Genomic DNA, 22,176 nt, shown 5'->3' with positions numbered 1-22,176 from the left:
AATACAGAACCCCTTTATTCAACCTTTCCTTACAACTCAAGTCAACATACTTGTAAATTTTCTGTTTTCTTTTAATCTTATTGATGCCTTTCCTGTAGGCAGGTTTCCAGAACTGCACACAGTTCTCCAAATTTAGCCATGCCAGCATCTTATACAACTTAACATAACATCCCAACTTTGTACTCAGTGCTCTGATGTATGAAGGCCAGTGTGTCAAAAGCTCTCTTTATGACCATATCTACCTGTGATGCCAATTTATATATTCCCAGATCCCCCCTCTCTTCTGCACTCCTCAGCGCCTTAGCTTTTACTATGTCTGTCCTACCCTGGTCTATCCTCTCCAGATACAATGCCTCAAACTTGTCTGCATTAAATTCCATCTGCCGCTTCTCAGCCCATTTTTCCAATGGGTCAGATCCTGCTGCAAGCAATGGTAGCCTTACGTGCTGTCCACTGCACACCCAGTCTTGGTGTCATCTGTGAATTTTGCTGATCAGGTTCAACATGTCAGATCATTGATATAGATGAAAACAACGTCAGATCTGGCACTGATTCCTGCAGCACACCACAGACCTCCAGTCAGAGAGGTAACTATCTGCTTCCACTGTACCTTCTTCCACAAAGCCAATGATGAATTCAGTTTACAACTTCATCCTCAATGCCAATCTACTGAAATTTCTGGAACAGCCTCCCATGCAGGACTTTGTCAAAGGCCTTGCTAAAGTCCATGTAGACAACATCCACTGCCTTGCGTTCATCAGCTTTCTCAGTTAAATCCTTGAAAAACTCGATAAGATTGGTTAAATATGACTTACCACTCACAAAACAATGTTGACTATCCCTTAACGGCTTCATCTGTCCAAATACTTGAATATTCTTTCCTTTGGAATACGTTTCAATGATTACTGATGTCTCTAGCTTATAATTTCCCAGCTTATTTTAGAGCCTTTCTTGAACAAAGGAACAGCATTAGCTATCCACGTGTCCTCTGGCACCTTGCCTGCCAGGGCCTCTGCAATTTTTGCATTAGCCTCCCATGAGGTCCGAGGGATTATCTTGTTAGGCCCTGGGACTTATCCACACTAATTTGCCTCGGGACAGCAATCACCACCTCTGTAATCTGGATATGGTCTATGACAGGGATCGGCAACCTTTACCACTGAAAGAGCCATTTGGACCTGTTTCCCACAGAAAAGAAAACACTGGGAGCCACAAAACCCATTTGACATTTAAAGTGAAATAACACTGCATACAACATTTTTTTTTTGCGTTTATGCTATGTATAAACAAACTATAATGTGTTGCATTTATGAAATCGATGAACTCCTGCAGAGAAAACGAAATTACATTTCTGTATGCAACAAAAACTTTCTGAACTCCGAGAAAAAGACGTTGGGTTGAAGGTTACTTTTAGGTACTCAATGTCTATCTGAGTCCTTCTTGTATTTATGAAAAACGCCGAACTTAAATTGTCCGCCAGCAGCAAACCAAAAATAACGTCAGCCAGCTGTCAACCTGAAAAATAAAAGGACTATTTCACTGAACAATGAAAAAAATATGAATATACTTAAAATAATAGGCAATTAAAATATTTATCATACTTGGTTAATGGGATTTCTGCTCCTGGACCTCAGCGCACAGCGTCTGCACATCAGGGCTATATGACGTCACCTTCATCTTTACACAGGATCGCAAGCTGTCATCTGTGAGGCGTGCGCGATGTTTGATTTTAATAAAGTTCATGTTGGAGAACACCTGCTCACATACATATGTGGATCCAAAGATCGACAGGACTCCAAGCAGAGTTTACATACCAGCAGAACAGCGCTATTTGTTCAATATCACCTTTGTCTTTAGACTCGTCACAGGCAATCGAGTAGGCCACAGCTGAATTGATGTCTTTAATTTACTGTCTTGTGATGTCTTCTGCCATTTTTATGGTTCTGTCTTTGACAGTCTTTGCAGAGAGGGGCATATCCCTGATTTTCTGCACAATTTCACTCTTGTTTTTAAAGTCCGTGAATAGATGTTCTGAAATCTTAATGAAAGATTCTTTTATATATTCACCATCTGTAAACTGCTTCCCGTGCCTGACTATTTCCTGAGCGGCAACAAAACTAGCATATGTCGTTGATTTTCCAGACATCATCCACTTCTTGAAATGATTTTTGCTCAGATCAACCTTCCGCATCAGTTGCGAAACGGCTTTTTTTCTCTCATCTCCATCTGGATATTTTTGAGCAAAGGCTGCGTGTTTATTCTGGAAATGGCTTGCGACTTTTGACTTTTTGTTGTTTGCTAGTTTCTCATTGCATATTAAGCATACCGATAAACCAGTCTCGTCAGCAGTGAAAGCAAATGAATCTGCCCACGTATCATTAAACGTTCTGTTTTCTTCAGTCACTTTTCTTTTTTTAGAATTCTCCATAGTTAGCCTACCTTGGATCGAAAAATTAAAGAAATCGCGCACTGGCGGGTGTCAGGCATTGGCAGTGGTGACGTATATTAATAGCGACAAAAAACACGTTTTATTTAGATTGTACAAGATCACTATAATCTTCAAATTTAGAATTACATTTCAAAAACCAACAAACTAACATAAAATACATTTTAATTAAGTACTCATCATTTATTTTCCAAAGCCACAGGGAGCCACAGCACAGAGATGAAAGAGCTGCATGCGGCTCCGGAGCCGCGGGTTGCCGACCCCTGGTCTATGACCTCACTACTGTTTTGCCCAAATTCTTTAGACTGCATCCATCTCCCTAGTAAATACAGATGCAAAAAAATCCATTTAAGATCTCCCTTATTTCTTTCGGCTCCATGCATAGATGACCAAGCTGATATTCAAGTGGACCAAGTTTGTCCTTTACTATCCTTTTTTTTTGGGTAGCAAGGTGGGGATCTGTCTCTACAAAAGGAAGTGTGAGATACTCCTTCCCTTCACTAGCCTGCAGGTCACCCTTGGGTAATGTGTGCCACCTGTGTAGCTCCCTGATCAGAATCATGTGATGCCATGGAAGCAGGTGGTGGATGGTCATATGAGTTGGTGTGTATCACAAGCTCTGGTTACGTGACCACTGCAGGCAGACAATCACTGAAGAGTGTTGATGGTAGCTGGGGTCACCTGTCTTGTAAAAACACTACCCAGAAGAAAGCAATGGCAAACCACTTGTGTCAAAAAATTTGCCATGAACAAGTGATCATAGACCATGATCACTCACGTCAAATGACATGGCACATAATGATGATGATGACTATCCTTTTACTGTTTATATTTGGTGAAATGCTTGGGATTTTCCTTCACCTTGTGTGCCAGAGCAACTTCATGCCTTCTTTTAGCTCTGCTGATTTACTTTTTGAATGTTCTCTTGCATTTCTTATACTCAAGTACCTCATTTGTTCCTGCCTGACTGTATGCAATGCACCAGTTCCTTCTTGACCAGGGTTTTAAAACTCCAAGTAAACTTAGGTTCCCTTAACTTGCCTTTTATTGTAACAGGAGTATGCAAGCTCTGTACTCTTGAAAGTTCACTTTTTTAAGGCCTCACACTTAGCAAGCACACCTTTGCCAGAAAGGAACCTATCTGAAACCACACATACCAGATCCTTTCTGTTGCCATAAAAAATGGTCATTCTCTAATATAGATTCTCAACCCAACAACCTGTCCTGTTCTTCTCCATAATTACCTTAAAACCATTGAAATTATAATCACTAAATCCGAAGTTTCTCGACACGTACCATAAGACATAGGAACAGAATTAGGCCATCTGGCCCATCAGGTATACACCACCATTATATCATGACTGATCCTTTTTTTTTCTTCTCAACCGAGTTCCCAGCCTTCTCTCCGTAACCTTTGATGCCATGTCAAACCAAGAACCTATCAGTCTCTACCTTAAACACACCCAACAATGTGACCTCTAGCAGCACATGGCAACAAATTCACCACCTTTTGGCAAAAGAAATTTCTTCGCATCTCTGTTTTGAAAGGGCACCCCCCCCCCCCCCCCCACCCCATCCTGAGGCTGTGCCCTCTTGTCCTAGATTCTCCCACCATGGAAAACATCCTTTCCACATTTACTCTGTCTGGGCCTTCCAACATTCAAAAGGTTTCAATGAAATTTCACCCCCCCCCCCCCCCCCCCCCACCGCCCTGCTCATCCTTCCGAATTCCAGCAAGCACAGGCCCAGAGTCATCAAATGTTCCTTGTATGATAACTCTTTCATTCCTGAAATCAGCATTGTGAACCTCCTCTTGACCCTCTCCAATTCCAGCACCACTTTTTAGCATCATTTTTCTAAGATGAGGGGGCCCAAAACTGTTCATAATACTCAAGGTGAGGCTTCACCAATGCCTTATAAAGCCTCAGCATCACATCCTTGCTCTTGTATTCTCGACCTCTTGAAATGAATGCTAACAAGGCATTTGCCTTCCTGACCACTGACTCGACCTGCATGTTAATCTTTAGGGTGTTCTGCACAAGGACTCCCAAGTCCCTTTGCATTCCAGTTGACTCCCCGTTTAGAAAATAGTCCACACGTTTTTTTTCTACTATCAAAGTGCACTTTTCCAACATTGTATTTGCCACTTTCTTGCCCATTCTCCTTATCCATCTAAGCCTTTCTGCATCTACCTGACTCCTGAACACTACCTGCCCCTCCACCGATCTTTGTTTCACCTGCAAACTTACCAACAAAGCCATCTATTCCATCATCTCAATCATTTATATACAGCAAAAAAAAGTGGTCCTAACACTCAACCCTGTGGAACACCACCAGTCACTGGCAGCCAACCAGAAAAGGATCCTTTTATTCCCACTAGCTGCTTGATACCAATCGGACAATGTTCTAACCATGTTAGTAACTTTCCTCTAATACCATGTGCTCATAATTTGGTAAGCAGCCTGATGTGTGCACCTTGTCAAAGGCCATCTGTAAGTCCAAATATACAACATCCACTGAATCCCCTTTATCTATCCTACTTGTAATCTCCTCAAAGAATTCCAACAGGTTCGTCAGGTAGGATTTTCCCTTTAGAAAATCATGCTGACTTCCCCTACAACCAACCTCCACTGGAAGACACCTCGCTCTCCATCCAGCCAGCCTGCTGGCAGTTGCTGACCAGTCCTGTGTACTTCGAGAGCTTCCTTTCAAAGACCTCTTCCAAGCTATCTTCCCATGGGACTGTCAGCTCCAGTATCACCACCTGCTTAGTGGACTTAGACACAAGGACAATGTCTGGTCACAGGGATATGGTTGGGGAACTTCAGCAATAATAGTCTGGGCAGTATATTCATTTTAATAGATACAATCATTGAACTGAGACTAAAAAAGTAATTAGTTTCCATCTTGTTATATCTTTCTTAATTTTTTTATATGTAGCCTGATAATTGCATTCTGATAATTTTGCCAAGTCTTTTAGCATAATGGTGCCGAAATATTTGAAAGACTGTGTTTGCCATGCCCAGGGATATCTACTTTCAATTTCTCTTGGTGAGCTATAGTTATATGAAAGTAATAGGGTTTTACCTACATTGATCCTGTATCCTGATAATTGACCATATTGTTCAAAGGATTGCGTAACAGGTCAATTTATGCTCTGTCCCTTTAATAGTAATTCCCCTGATATCTTCATTTTGCCCGATGTATTGAGCTAATGGTTCCAGATATAATGCGAAGAGTAGCGGTGACCATGCAAAACCCTGTCTCGTGCCCCTTTCTAGGGTTAAACTATTTGATAAATATGCATTGATTTTAATCCTAGCAGTAGGGTTATCATATAGTGCCTGTATAGTTTTAATAATTGTATCATTGAAACCAAATCTACGTAAAGCTCCAATTCACTGAATCAAATGTCTTTTCAGTGTCCATGCTTATTACTATTGCTTAATATGATCCATAATGTGAAGTGTTCTTTCCATATTGTCTTGTGTTTGGCGTTGTATAAAACCTGTCTGATCGTTATATATCAATATGGGTAGAAACTCTTCTAATCGTTTGGCCATGATGGAGGTAAATAACCTATAATCTACATTAAGAACAGATATTGGTCTAAATGACCCACATTCCATTTTATCCCTGCCTTTTGGTATAGCTGAGATTATCACTTCCTTCCAACTGGGTGCCTTCTTTAGAGCCCAGTTCAGCGTAGGGAGTAAGACAGGAATCAACTCATTTAAAAATTCTTTGTACCACTCTGCCATATACCCATCTGATCCTGGTGACTTGCTTAATTTAAGCCTACTAATTGCAGCTCTTAGTTCAACTTCAGTTATGTCAGCAGTCATTGTTCTTTGCTTAAAGTGGGTAACTAGAGAACTCAGGAAGGTGTCAATTTGGGTTATGCTTCTCCTGGAACTTTGGAATATTGAGTTTTATAACACACTTCAAAAGCTTCTTGGATTTCACTTAGGTTATTTCTGTTCTTGGATCCCTAATTCTGTGAATTGTATTTTCTGCTATCTTTACTTTTCAGTTTCCACGCCAGTATTTTCATCGACTTGGATCCACTTTCATAATGTCTCTGTTTCAGAAGCATTAAATTTTTCCTGATTTCTTGCGTAGCCAAACTATTAATTTCATTCCTAATTTTAAAAATTTCTTCTAATGTATCCTGTGCCAAATTCAATTTGTGTTTTTTCTCTAGTTCCTTCAGCCTATTTTGTAATTCCTCTATTGACTTATTTTTTTTCTTGTATGAAGATCCTTCAGAGTATCCCATAGAGTGGGAGGTGAAACCTCCATTATCATTGAATTCTAAGTAGAGACCAATTTCTTTTTTAATTTGTTCCTTAAAGTAGGGATCATTGAGTAGACTTGAATTTAGTTTCCAAATAGTATTCTTTGGTTGTAGGTCAAAATCCCCAGATAAATATTTAGGTGCATGGTCACATACATCTATTGTCCCAACTCCACAGGTGTTTATTTTGTCTTTGTTTTTAACGAACGTTATGAAATAGTCTATTCTAGTATATACAGAATGGGGGGGTGGTGGCAGAACAATGAGTGTAATCCCTTCTGTTGGGGAAAAGGTCCACTCCACATATCAATTAAACCAACATCCTCAAAAAGTGTAACTTTCTTATGTAAAGGTTTTGTTTCATAGGTTTTTTAATTGGAAGAGTCTAACTTTGGTTGTAATTTTAAATTTAAGTCTCCCCCACATATCAGGAGACCTTCTATTTCCGTTACACATAATATCAGTAATTTTCTAAAAGATATCACTTCCTTGGGGGTGTGTATATATTCAATAGAGTAACTAAATTTCCACCTGTATACCCGCTTAACAGAATATATCTGTCCTCCTTATCTCCTATTTCGAATACTTTTTCAAAATTTAGCTTGCCTGAGATAAGAATAGCAACTCCTCTCCTATGTCCTGATTTATATGAGGAGAAAAACAAATCAGTGAAACCCATTCTCTTTAGTTTTCCATGCTCATTATCACTTAAGTGAGTTTCCTGTAAATATACTATATTGGCTTGTTCTTTTTTCAGTTTGGATAGAATTTTACTGCATTTGGACTTGACAGCCCATTGACATTAAAAGAAATTAATTTTACTTTGTTGAAAGATCATTTCTAATGCCACAGCAATCCCTAACACTACCTATGTAGATGAGTGTGTGCCTACAAAGACTTACTGTACATTCCCAAACCAAAAGCAGTGGATGAGCCAGGGCGTACGTCATCAGCTGAAGGCTTGATCTGTGGCATTCAAGTCTGATGACCCAGGCCTGTACCAGAAAACCAGTTATGATTTGTGAAGAGCTATTTCAAGGGTGAAGAGACAATTTCAAATGAGGTTGGAGGCGACATCGGATATATGACAGCTCTGGTAGGGTTTGCAAGATATTGCTTCCTACAAATCAAAACCCAATAGCATCAGTGGCAGCGATGCTTCACTACTAGATGAACTCAACACCTTCTATGCCCCCTTTGAAAGGGAGAATATAAATACATCTGTGAAGATGCCTGCTGTACCTGATGACCCTGTTACCTCTGTTTCAGAGCCCGATGTTAGGCTGCCTGTAAAGAGAGTGAACCCTCTTAAGGCAGAAGGTCCCAATGGGGGTACCTTGTAAGGCTCTGAAAATTTGTGCCAACCAACTGGTGGGAGTATTCAAGGACATTTTCAACCTCTCACTGCTATAGTTCATCGACTATAGCTCAGCATTTAATACTGATATTCCCCCAATCCTGATTGAGAAGTTACAGGACCTGGGCCTCTGTATCTCCCCTACAGTTGGATCCTCATCTTCATAAACAGAAAGCCACAATCTGTGCAGATTGTTGATAACATCATCCTTGACGATCAACACTGATGCACCTCGGGTGTGTGCTTAGCCCATTGCTCTACTCTCACTATACCCATGACTACGTGGCTAGGCATAGCTCAAATACTCATGATACAATCATTGTTGGTAGAATCGCGGGTGGTGACGAGAGGCATGCAAGTGTGAGGTATGCCAACTAGTGGAGTGGTGTTGCAGCAACAACCTTGCAGTCAACGTCAGTAAGATGAAAACTGATTGTGGACGTCAGGAAGGGTGAGACGAAGGAACACATACCAATCCTCAGTGAGAGATCAGAAGTGAAGACAGTGAACAGTTTCAAGTTCCTGGGTGTCAAGATCTCTGAGGATTTAATCTGGTCCCAACATATCGATGTAGTTATAAAGAAGGCAAGACAGCAGCTATACTTCATTAGGAGCTTGAAGTGATTAGGCATGTCAACAAATACACTCAAAAACTTCTATAGATGTACCGTGGAGAGCATTCTGACAGGCTGCATCACTGTCTGGTATGGTGGGGGGGCAGGGTTGGGCAGCTGCTGCAGAGGATTGTAAATTTAGTCGGCAATATCTTGGGTACTAGCCAACAAAGTATTCAGGACATCTTCAAGGAGTGGTGACTCAGAAAGGCAGCATCCATTATGAAGGGCCTCCAGCACCCAGGGCATGTCCTTTTCTTCACTGTTACCATCAGGTAGGAAGTACAGAAGCCTGAAAGCACACACTCAGCAATTCAGGAACAGCTTCTTGCCCTCTACCATCTAATTTCTAAATGGGCATTTTACCCTTGGATACTACCTTACTTTTTTTAATATATATTACTTATGTGTGTTTTTTTTTACACGATTTTGAATCTATTCAATATACATACACTGTAATTTTATTTATTATTTTCTATTATATCGTGTATTGTATTGAACTGCTGGTGCTAAGTTAACAAACTTCATGACATATGCCAGTAATAATAAACCTGATTCTGATTTCAGAACGTTAGGGTGCAGTTCATCTGGTCCGTAATGAGTTGAGTATTTTAGGTCTTTCAACTGCTTGAGTACCTTCTCTCTTGTTATAGTAACTGCACCCACTTCTCCTCCTTCACACACTGCAACATTAGGCATACTGCTAGTGTCTTCCACAGTGAAGGCTGTGTTCATCAGCTATCTCCTTGTCCCCCGTTATTGTTTCTCCTGGCTCATTTTTTATCGGTCCTATACCCACTCCCATTATTCTTTTATTTTTTAACATATTTGAAAAAACTTTTACTATCCACTTTGATATTATTTGCTAGCTTGCTTTCATATTTCATCTTTGCCCTTCTGATGATTTTTTTTAGTTCTCTTTGTAGGTTTTTAAAAACTTCCCAGATCTCTATCTTCCCACTAGTTTTTGCTATATTGTATGCCCTTTCTTTTGCTCTTTACAATAGCTTTGACTTTCCTTGTTAGCCACGGTTGTACTATTTTAGCATTTGAATATTCATTTTTGGAATTCATATATCCTGCACATTCCTCCTTTTTCCCAGAAGCGCACCCCATTGCTGCACTGCTGACATCCTTGCCAGCAGCTCTTTTCAAATTACCTTGTCCAAGTCTTCTCTCATAACACAGTAATTTCCTGTACGCTACTGAAAAGCTGCTGCATCATACTTCCTTCCTATGAAATTTCAAGTTGAACTCACTGGTCCCTAGGGGTTCTTATACCTGAAGCTCCCTAATTGCCTCCAGTTCATTACATCAGTGGTCCCCAACCACCAGTCAGTGGCCCGATGGTTGGGGACCACTGCATTACATTAACATCCAATCCAGTATAGCAGATCCCCTCATGGGCTCAACTACAAACAGCTCTAAAAAGCCATCTGTTAGGTGTTCAACAAACTCACTGTCTCTTGAGATCCATTACCAACCTGATTTTCCCAGTCAACCTGCATGTTAAAATCTCCCATGACTACCATAACATTGCTGTTTTGACACACCTTTTCTATTTCCATAACCATATAACAATCACAGCACGGAAACAGGCCATCTCGGCCCTCCTAGTCCGTGCCGAACTCTTAATCTCACCTAGTCCCACCTACCCACACTCAGCCCATAACCCTCCACTCCTTTCCTGTCCATATACCTATCCAATTTTAACTTAAATGACACAACTGTACTGGCCTCTACTACTTCTACAGGAAGCTCATTCCACACAGCTATCACTCTCTGAGTAAAGAAATAACCCCTCGTGTTTCCCTTAAACTTCTGCCCCCTAACTCTCAAATCATGTCCTGTTGTAATACCTTAATGTTCTGTTGTAATTCCTGTTGTAATTTGTGGTCCACATCACAGATACTGTCTGGAGGCCTGTGTATAACTACCATTAACATCCTTTTACATCTTCCAATCCTATGTCACATGCTTGTACTGATTTGATGCCATTTTTTTGCCAGTAGAGCCACACTGCCCCCTTTCCCTACTTTCCTATCCCTTTGATATAACATGTAACCTTGGACATTCAGCTCCAAACTTCATCCATCCTTCAGCCACCATTCAGAGATGGCTACAACATCATAAGACTATAAGATGCAGGAGCAGAAGCGGGCCATTCAGCCCATCGAGTCTGCTTTGCCATTCAATTATAGCTGATCCAATACTTCCAGTCATCCTCACTCCCCTGCCTTTTTCCCATTCCCTTTGATGCCCTGGCTAATCAAGAACCTATCTATCTCTGCCTTAAATGCACCCAATGTCTTGGCCTCCACAGCTGCTTGTGGCAATAAGTTCCACAGATTTACCACCCTCTGACTAAAATAATTTCTCTGCATCTCTGTTCAAAGTGGACGCCCTTCAATCCTGAAGTCGTGCCCTCTTGTCCTAGACTCCCCTACCATGGGAAGTAACTTTGACATATCTAATCTGTTCAGGCCTTCTAACGTATGAAATGTTTCTATGAGATCTCCTGTCATTCTGAACTCCAGGAAATTCAGCCCAAGAGCTACCAGACTTTCCTCATACGGTAACCCTTTAATTCCTGGAATCATTCACACGAATCTTCGCTGAACCCTCTCCAATGTCAGTATATCCTTTCTAAAATAAGGAGCACAGAACTGCACACAATATAGGTGGCCCCCGCTTTTCGAACGTTCAGTTTACGACAACTGGCTGTTACGAAAGACTTACATTAGTACCTGTTTTTGCTAACCAAAGAGGATTTTCGCTTTTACGAAAAAAAGACGCCTACTTTATACATGTGTTTACCCCAAGAAAGACTACAATGACCGTGAAGCCTCGGGCAGTTGTTTGCGCATGCATGTATGTGCGTACGTATGCGTGTATGTGCCAATTTTTTTTCTCCAAATCGATTTTGGCTCGCTGCCTTCCTGAGTTTGTTCCCATATAAATTAATGGTAATTGTTACTTCGCTTTACAACATTTCGGATTACAAGCAATTTCATAGGAACACTCTACTTTCGGATTGCAGGGGAAACCTGTACTCCAAGAGTGGTCTCACGAGTGCCTTATAGAATCTCAACATTATATCCCTGTTCTTGTATTCTTTACCTCTAGAAATGAATGCCAATATTGCATTCGCCGCCTTCACCACTCACTCAACCTAGAGGTTAACCTTTAGGGTATCCTGCACAAAGACTCCCAAGTCCCTTTGCATTTCTGCATTTTGAATTCTCTCCCCATCTAAATAATAGTCTGCCTGTTTACTTCTTCCACCAAAGTGCATGATCATACACTTTCCAACATTGTATTTCATTTGCCGCTTTGCCCATTCCCCTAAACTATCTAAGTCTCTCTGCAGGCTCTGTGTTTCCTCAACACTATTCGCTCCTCCACTTACCTTTGTATCATTGGCAAATTTAGCCACAAATCCATTAATCTCACAGTCCAAATCATTGACATACATCGGAAAAAGCAGTGGTCCCAACACTGACCCCCATAGAAGTCCGCTGGTACCGGCCGTCAGCCAGAATAGGATCCCTTTATTCCCACTCTCTGTTTTCTGCCAATCAGCCAGTGCTCCACCCATACAAGTAACTTACCTGTAAGTCCATGAATTCTTATCTTGCTTAGCAGCCTCATGTTTGGCACCTTGTCAAAGGCCTTGTGAAAATTCAAGTACAGCAAATCTACTGCATCTCCTTTGTCTTCCTTGCTTGTAATTTCCTCAAAGAATTGCAGTAGGTTAGTCAGGCAGGATTTTCCTTTCAGGAAACCATGCTGGCTTTGGCCTATCTTGTCATGTGCCTCCAGGTATTCTGTAATTTCATCCCTAACAATCAATTCCAACTATTTCCCAACCACTGATATCAGGCGAACAGGTCTATAGTTTCCTTTCTACTGCCCCCCCACCCTTCTTAAAACAGCGGAGAAATATTAGCAATTTTCCATTCACCCGGTACAATGCCAGAATCTATCAATTCTTGAAAAATCATTGTTAATGCCTCTACAATCTTTGCACCGACTTCCTTCAGAACCTGGGGGTGCATTCAGTCAGGTCCAGGAGATTTATCTGCTCTCAGACCATTAAGCTTCTGAGCACCTTCTCACTCGTAATTTTCACTGCACATACTTCACTTTCCCTGACACTTTTGAATGTCTGGTGTACTGCAGATGTCTTCCACTGTGAACACTGATGCAAAGTACGCATTCAGTTCCTCTGCCATTTTCTGCATCACTCATTACAACATCTCCAACATCATTTTCTATTGATTCTATATCTACCCTCAACTCTCTTTTATCCCTTATATACTTCAAAAAGCTTTTAGTATCTTCTTTGATATTAGTCACCAGTTTCCTTTCATAATTCATCTTTTCCTTCCTGTTGACCACCTTAGTTCCCTTCTTTAGGTTTTTAAAAGCTTCCCACTGGCTCTGGCTTCCTTGTATGCCTTCTCTGTTGCTTTTAATTTGGTTTTCACTTCACTTGTCAGCCATGGTAGTGTCCTGTTACCATTCAAAAATTTCTTCTTATTTGGAATATATCTGTCTTGCACTCCTCTCATTTTTTTGCTGAAGCTCCAGCACTGCTGCTCTGTTGTCCTTCCTGCTAGTGGTCCTTTCCAGTCAACCTTGGCCAGTTCCCCTCTCATGTCATTGTAATTTCCCCTCTCATGCCATTGTAAGGTCCAGTACTGGCCTGGTTTTCCCAATCCACTTTCATGTTAAAATCCCCAGCACTTACCATGACTTGCCCTTCTGACAGGCCTTTTCTCTCTCCTGCTGTAATTTGTAATCCACATCCCGGCTGCTGTTTGGAGGCCTGAATACAACTGCCATTAGAGTGCTTTTACCCTTTCCATTTCTTAATTCAATTGATAGATACCCTACACCTAACAATCCTACTTCATCCCTTTCTAATGATTTAATATTATTTCTTATATACAGGGTACACCACCCCCTCTACCTACTAACCTATCTTTCTAATACACCATATACCCTTGAGGGTTCAACTCCCAATGGCAGCCATCCTTTAGCCAAGTTTCAGAGATGGCCACAACATCATACTTGCAATCTGTAGCTGAATTTCAAGATCGTCCATTTTATTTCTTATGCTGCGTGCATTCAAATGCAACACTTTCAGTCCAGTATTTACTGTTTTAAGTGTACCACACCTCTAGTATTTGTTGCTTTCTGTTTTAATTGCACCATGCCTCTATTGCCCTGCAACTCATCCCACTGGCTGTGATTGTGCCTTGTCTCCTGCCTGTCCTTTCTATCATCTCTGTTGAACTCTATCTTTGATTTATTTCGGTTTTCCCCTTCCCCTTCCCCTTCCCAACGTCATACCTGGCAATCTTTAATAGTGCAACAAGATCATCCACCTTATTTCTTAAACTACACACATTTAGATAGAACACCTTGAGTACTGTATTTACTGTCCTTTCTGAATCTGCATCCCTAATATTTTGATACTTAGCCTGATGGCTGCAACTAAATCCTATCACCTGCCTGCCCTTCCTGGCAGTCTGACTGCACACAATCTTTCATTTTTTACTATGCATCCTATCCTGAGTCCCTTCACTCCGGTTCCCACCCACCCCATGCCAAATTAGTTTAAACCCTCCCCAGCAGCTCTAACAAACCCTCTGCCACCTGCCCAGCCTACTTCCCTAATAAGAGTTTGGGACCCCTACATTTTTTCCAATGTCCTAAGACTTTCCAAGTCATCTCTTCGGAAGAAGAGTCTATAGCATTTGATTCTTTCCCCCTAAACTAACTATTCCCTACCCATTTTTGACTATTTCCATTTCTTCAGGGCTGATTTCACATAATTAATTTCAGATGTCTACTTTAGTCCTATGAAAAGTAATATTCGCTTTCTGGATGAGGGGGAATAAACTCGTTTAAAACTGTTTGATTTCATGAAGCACTTCCCCTTTAGTCAACAACTTGCAAAAATATTTTTCGACATTGTAGGAAAAACCTCAAAACCTTACCCTGCTACCAATGAAATTTGTACTACCTGGAACTACACACTGCCTATAAGTAAATAAAGTAATAATGTACCTAACACCAAGTTAACAATTACATTAAACATGCTGTTTCTGAGGTTATTTCCAGAGTTGATTAAAATTTTAAGTCGAAGTAAGCAGCCTGAACTCAAGTTGAACTCAGTCAGTACAGTACTTTTAATATGTTTGGATGTCTGATGCAGTAGCTTATCAGCTATCAATTAACTGTTCAGTTCACTTTTACCTATTTTATACTTTCCAGATGGATACATTTGCTCACCAGTGCTGGATATTTAAGAACAAAACAATAATTGGCCCTCATGTTACTGAAGATTTAAAACTGATGTTCCTTCCACGCCAGGCTGGTGTTTTTCAGTGTGTGCTATCGATTTCATCATATCCAGTCTCAGCAGATGCCCATACAATTGCCAGAGCAGAAGCACTTGCAGTCAGAGTGGTGGTTACAGCTGTGGCAGAAAATCCATTCGTTGAGGTGAAGTGCATTCAATTAATTCAGTCCAATGTTTCACACACCACGAGCAATATCCTTTAATTCTGTGATCTTCTGAACTTTTCCACCTTTACTGGTTTGCAGAATGAATTGTTTCGATTGCCTGAGATGTTTTTCTGAAAGTCTTGTGCACTGGCTTATCACTTCACTTGATTATTAGTATTACTAATTCCCTTCAAGATTGCTCAGAAGAAATGGTTCTGCTGTGTAACAGCTGATCTTGTCCAAAATCAAATTTAACTTCATGGCATGCTGAGATGTTACAATATATGGAGTGAAATCTGATCATCTGTTTGTTACTGAAGTTTTATATTTTCTGTACTGAAAGAGATTATTGTATGTTGAATTGAATTGCTATGATGATGATTGCAAAGTTCAATGTCCTCAGTTGTCTTTGATCAAACATTTTGACCAAAATCTTGCATTTTTTTTAGGAGTGTGTAATTGATGTACTGGTAGGCGTATTAAAAGTAACAACCCACAAACATCAAACATCTTCTACTGAATGGTTTGGACCCAAAATATCAAGATCCAATCAGTGGAAGACTTCACTGTCACTTAGCCATCATTGCCAAAGAGCTAAATGAAGCAACACATCAACTTTCTTAAGTAACCACCTGCCATACCAGTCACTATGTGGCCTACATAGAATTTGTTCATCCACCTCAGAATCAATAGAAGTGGGAGAGAGGCATATCGCACTTAACTCTAAGAAACTGCTTAAAAGAAATATTGTATTTTGGTACCTGACAGCATGAATGTGTTCTAAAAATGTTAATTTACTGAGATCTTTGCACTAAGGATTAGGAGGAGTTTGCAGATAAGGAAACAAATTGAAAAGCAGATAAATATTGAACCTTGGCTTGACCAACTTGATTCTCCCAGTAAAATTATTGCTTATATATTTTAGAAAATATGTGAAGACGCAGGAGAAATTGTGTTAGGCTTTATAAATGTAAAACCTGAGTTCTAAGGTTATACCAATAGAGAAGGAATAAAAACTATGTCCTTTCACCTGAAAAGAGGAAGTCATGTGAGACTTGGGTGTATAAAACATTTAAGATACTGGAAGATTTTGAAAAAGTAAACACAAATGATTTCTTTTCAATTATAAGCATAATGAGAGGCTGAGAGTAAAATACAAAGGGTACAGCTGGAATTTGGTAGAAACTTAAAGTATGTAGTTTATGTGAATGGAACTGCTCGAATAAGCTACAAGTACTGTTGGTGCCAGATGATCCGTATAAGTTGTGTCTTCTGTCTGGAATATTTAAAAGTATGATTGAAATGCTCTTTGGATGCAGGAAAAGTGATGGTGTTTAATGATGGTTTGCGGCTCACATGAAATTGATCAGATTGCTTGTTTTTAAGGTTGAGATATGCGAGCATTAAAGATAGTTAAGGAAAGACCCTGCATTGAACCTATCATTATTTTTCTCATTAATAATTCATTGTTAAAAGTGAAACTATACTTAAAAGGTCACAATACTAACAGATTAAATAATTGAATTCATAATCTTTCAAAGAATTCTCTGCAGTTCCAAAGCGCACATAAAATGCAGATCAATTCAATAATGTATTTAATTCCAGGTTGTAGCAGAGAAAAGAGGATGCCTGGATTTTGGTGACTTACTACCTGGTGGTGGTAAAACACTCTCTCTCAAACTTGTCAATAGGACTCATGCCACCATTCCCCTTCGGCTTGTCATCAGTGCTGTAAGTTTTTTTTCTCTCTGCAGAATAACAGCTTTGGCATTAATCTAGTCATTTGGATTCAAACTTTGAACAATTTCAAAATGTTGCTAACATTACCCATTTTCTTGCCTGACCTTAAATGCTTAAAATGTTGCAGTTGTGTTATGAAACAACTGAATGTCTTACACATATTACAGAAGAAATTGAACCAAGTGCTGTTGGTTCTCAGTCACATTAAGACCAGACTAAATAAGAGCAGTGGATTTCTTTTCCTAAAAGAAATTAGTGAATCAGATTGACATTTATAATCCATTAGTAGTGCAGTCACTATTAATGACCCTATTTATTATTATTCAATGTTATTTAATTAACTGAGCTTTTAAAGTCTCCAACTATCACAGTGGGATTTGAATCTGCATCTGTGGATTGTTAGAATGTGCCTCTGGATTATTACCTGATCAATTTAGCCATTTCTTCACACAAAACCAATGAGTATAATTTTATAAGATGGACTTTAAGCATTATGCCACATACACTCAAGAACTTTTATAGATGTACTGTGGAGAGCATTCTGACATGCTGCACCACTGTCCGGTATGAGGGATGGGGGGGCTATTGCACAGAACTGAAAGAAGCTGCAGAGGGTTGTAAATTTAGTTGGCTCCATCTTGGGTACTATCCTACAAAGTACACATGACATCTTCAAGGAGCGCTGTCTCAGAAAGGCAGCGTCCATTATTAAGGATCTCCAACACCCAGGGCATGTCCTTTTCTCACTGTTACCATCAGGTAGGAGGTACAGAAGCCTGAAGGCACACACTCAGCTATTCAGGAACAGTTTCTTTCCCTCTGCCATGCCATTCCTAAATAGACATTGAACCCTTGGATACTACTTCACTTTTTTAATATATAAATTTTTTGCATGATTTTTAATCTACTTTATATACATATACTGTAATTGATTTATTATTATTTTCTTCTAGATTATGTATTGCATTAAACTGCTGCTACTAAGTTAACAAATTTCATGACACATGCTGGTGATAATAAATCTGATTCTATTGAGCTATTCAGGTCTGAGTAGATATTCCCAGATTGATCTGGCTTAGCTACAGTATCTGCTCTGCAGTATCTGCCTTTTGACTACAAAGGGAAAGATAACTTGTAGGAAGCTCTTTTGAGAAACTTTAATGCTATAAATATAAACTTTAATTTCATTACCTACGTAACTAATATTCCATTGAATTGACATTGACCAATTTATTCTGTTCTGGTTTAAGATTGAGTAAAAGAAGTACTTTAATAAGCAAGGAATGCTTTCAAATCTCTTGAACTGTGAAACTCAACTCAAAGTAACTTCATCTTTCTTTGGCAATGGGAATCCGTTTTATCTTAATATGGAATTATCTTAGATTTTAATCTTAATGGCATTTGTTTTTCAAAGGGAAATTGCAAGAGTCTGAGTTTTTAAGGCAAAGGTAAATAGGTACTTGTTATACAAGAGAGTGAATGAATACCACAGATCAGGGGAATACACAGCTAAAGTTCAATCAGGTCTTGGCAAAACTGAAAGGGCTGAGTGGCTTTTTCCTACTTCTAATTTCTATATATGTGATCTTTGAGGCTTTATGGGAAGTTAATTATTTGTAATAATTCTAATTATTTCTGTGCTGTGTAGAATCCTGCTGCATGGCGATGTTTCACATTTTCCAAACCTGACACAGTGACAGAAGCAGCATTACAGACTGAAAGACTCTCTCCATTGGTGGGTCCATCTGTCATGAATCATGTGCTGCGAGCAAGCTATGATGGAGAGGTGATGAGAAATTCCATACTTCAGCTTAAAGTATTCTGCGCTGTTAATTTTCAAGATGTCATTGTGCATTGTTCACTGAAAGCAAGCAATTAAAAAGCCAAATGGGTTGCCTTTCGTGACAGAGATTTTGTGTACAGAAAGAAGCATGTTATTCTGCATTGAGATGGGATTTTCGTGAACTTGTAGATGGAATATTGTATGCAGTTTTAGTCTCCTTGCCCAAGAATGTGTTTACTGTGGAAAGAGTGAAACAAGGCTTCACCAGACTGATTCAGGGAATGATGGTTGTGAATGAATCAATTAAATTTCATTCTCCAAATTGAATTGCATGTAGTTTGCATGCTGTCCTTGCAACTGCATGAGTATATCCTTCCAATATCCAAGCAAGTTGGAAAGTTACTTGGCCACTGTAAATTGCCCCTAGTGTGTTGATAAAGCAGAGAATGTGGGGGGAGTTGAGGGAGAAAGAAATGGGATTAGTGTAACTCTGTGCTTGGATGACCAATACAGTAGACTGAAAAGGCTGTATGGGTTCTGTGACTTTAATCTGAAGGAGCTGGAAGACCACATTGTATTTCAGGTGATCAGAAGCACATAGAATTTAATTTAATGTTATGGCTTGGATTGGTTAACAGACAAAACAACAAATAAACAAGACCTTATTGGGCTCTGAATATATTCATGATGTAAAGATAAGCCATGCTTTTAAATAATGAAACATGCACTAAGAAACCAAATGACCATTTCTAGCTTCTATTTTTTATGTTCTTAACTCACAACTCAATGAATGTCTGAGCATAATTGTAGCATTGTTTATGGATGGTATGTATAAGTCAATTATTTCTACCTAATAGAGTCCATTATTATTAGCTGACCGACATTTCACAGTAATTAGATGTTGTATGGGAGTTTCCACTCATTGAAAAGGGTCATAGTTTTTCTTATTACAAAAAAAAATGTTCTTTTGCATTGTCACCAATAATTATTGTGCATTAACTTTACAATTTTTAGTTTTGATATGATCTAATTGTAGAATTAACAATAGCAGTAGCTTCTCCAGTTTAGTTAGAGAGGCAATTTTTAATCCTATCTATCATAGAATGCCCTATTTTACCCAGTTTTAATTGATCATAATAAAGAACTTGCATTTCCCCAATACCTTTTTTAAAAAAAGTGTTTTAGAGGGAGTAACTACTCCTACTGCTGCCTTTTTGCCAGCTGAAACTCTCAGACTAATACATACCCTGCAGTATCAATTATTCTCTGGAATGTTTAGATGTGGGTTGTGCTGAGATGCTGCAAGTTTTTATTTTTAATAGATCTTTTTATTATATAGGATCCTGAAAGTCTTGTTGTGTGGGTTCATTTTCAAGCACCGCAAAAATACGTCTATAATACGGGTATGTATATCTTAATGTTTAAGTATTGCCCCAGCTGTAACGGAGATCTCCTTCCAGGAGAAAAAGGCATGGTTTGTTTGTACTGTACAGAGTGGGTTGTTCCTCATATTGAAGAATTGTCTGATGGGCATTTAAAATCTGCTGGTTCATACAGCTATTTTGCTTGTGGACATAGGTAAAGATTAGAGTGTTAGCTGATAAATATCTGTAGGCTTTTTGACTAGCATTATACCAGCATATATTTGTGCAATAGTGATTATTGAATAATGATGTTGATTGGGCATTCTCCTTCTTCCCATCACAATTCAAAGTTGATTCTAGTGACTTTATCAACAAACTTGTTCGTAAGGCCAGTGATGTTGTGGGGGTGGAACTGGACTCTGATGGTGCTGCCTGAAAAGAGGATGCTGTCCAAGTTGCATGCCATCTTGGACAATGACTCCTATCCACTCCATAATGTACTGGTTAGGCACAGGAGTACATTCAGCCGGAGACTCATTCCACCGCGATGTAACACTGAGTGTCATAGGAAATCATTCCCACCTGTGGCCATCAAACTTTACAACTCCTCCCTTGGAGTGTCAGACACCCTGTACCAATAGGCTGGTCCTGGACTTATTTCCACTTGGCATGACTAACTTATAATTTAATTATTTATTGTTTTATATTGTTATATTTCTTCACTATTCTTGGTTGGTGCGGCTGTAACGAAACCCAATTTCCCTCAGGATCAATAAAGTATGTCTGTCTGTCTGTCTAATTACTTGAACTGAGAATAAATAATGCAGGTGATATGAAAGAAAAACATACGACTTTTTCTTTTGGAAAGGCTTCACTTCACATGGCATGCTCTCAGGTACAGTGTTTTGAAAAAGTATTCAGCCTCCCACCCTTTGCTCACATAAGTGAGTATTATAACCAGGGATTTTGACCAATCTAACTGAGAATTTTTATTTGTGAATCACATGCTCTTTTTTTTCATAGGAGAGCCCCAAAAACAGGGAAAATAGTAAAGCATGAAAAACCAAAATTTCAAAAGTGAAAAGTATTCACCCCTCTTTGCTCAGTGCTTAATTGAACTACCACACGCAGCTATTACAGCCAGTGGTCTTTTTGGATAAGTCTCTGTTAGCTTTGCACAATGTGATGGAGCAGGGTTTGCCTATTCCTTCTTGCAAGATTGCTAAAGCTGTGCCAAGTTAGTTGGGGTGCGGCATTGGACGGCAGTCTCACTAGAGATGTGTGATCAGGTTAATGTCAGGACTCTGACTGGGCCACTCAAGAACATAATTTTTCTTCGTTTGAAGCCACTCTATGGTTGCTCTAGCAGTGTGCCTTTGGTCTTTGTTATGCTGAAAGACAAACTTCCTCCCCAGCTTAAACTTTCTGCCAGAGGCTGGACAGCTTTTATCCAGGATCTCTCTATTTAGAAGCATTCATTTTCCCATCAATCCTGACCAGATTTCCAGTCCCTGCTGCTGAAAAGCATTCCCAAAGCCACATGTATCGCTTAGTGTTGAGGCCAAAAAGTTCCAGTTTAGGCTCATTTGATAACAAGTCCTCCTACATCTTTACAGTATCTTCTAAGTGAATCTTTGCAAAGTCTTAATGGGCAAGGATATTTTTCTTAACCAGGGCTGCTACTTTGTCACTCTTCCATAAAATACTCTTTTTGTGCAAGACCTTAGAGCTTGTGGAGACATGAACCTAAACTCCAGTTACAGCCACTGACTTATGCAACTCACACAGAGTGATTGTTGATGTTTAAGCAACAAAGACAAAATTTCCTTTTGTTTAAGCAACCTTATTATTTGTTCACGTTCAGTACATAAGGGATGCCACCTTCTTGCCCACAATTCCCCTTCCAACCCTCGCACACGTGCCCATAACAGGAAGAGTGCGCATGCCAACTAAATACTTACATAGCCTAAATGAATAGAACTGAATAATCTCCCATCCATTTATGTACATTAGAAACATTAAAAAAAATAAATCAATTCAAATGTCCACTTGGATA

General features: G+C 39.5%; 1 protein-coding gene across 7 annotated transcripts in view; it reads left to right on the top strand.

Moving 5' to 3' along the window:
• The window catches only part of cep192 (centrosomal protein 192), a 187,988-nt gene that overhangs the window by 85,677 nt on the left and 80,135 nt on the right, over positions 1–22,176 (top strand). For all 7 annotated transcript variants that reach the window (XM_059976704.1, XM_059976688.1, XM_059976683.1 and 4 more), the window contains 4 exons: positions 15,000–15,230; positions 16,839–16,964; positions 18,622–18,759; positions 20,096–20,159. In XM_059976704.1, the coding sequence (XP_059832687.1) occupies positions 15,000–15,230; positions 16,839–16,964; positions 18,622–18,759; positions 20,096–20,159 (559 nt within the window). The remainder of the gene's footprint in view (positions 1–14,999; positions 15,231–16,838; positions 16,965–18,621; positions 18,760–20,095; positions 20,160–22,176) is intronic.

The sequence above is a fragment of the Hypanus sabinus genome, chromosome 1, assembly GCF_030144855.1.
Source record: "Hypanus sabinus isolate sHypSab1 chromosome 1, sHypSab1.hap1, whole genome shotgun sequence".
NCBI classification, from domain to species: Eukaryota; Metazoa; Chordata; class Chondrichthyes; order Myliobatiformes; family Dasyatidae; genus Hypanus; species Hypanus sabinus.
This window is presented reverse-complemented; position numbering and strand designations above follow the sequence as displayed.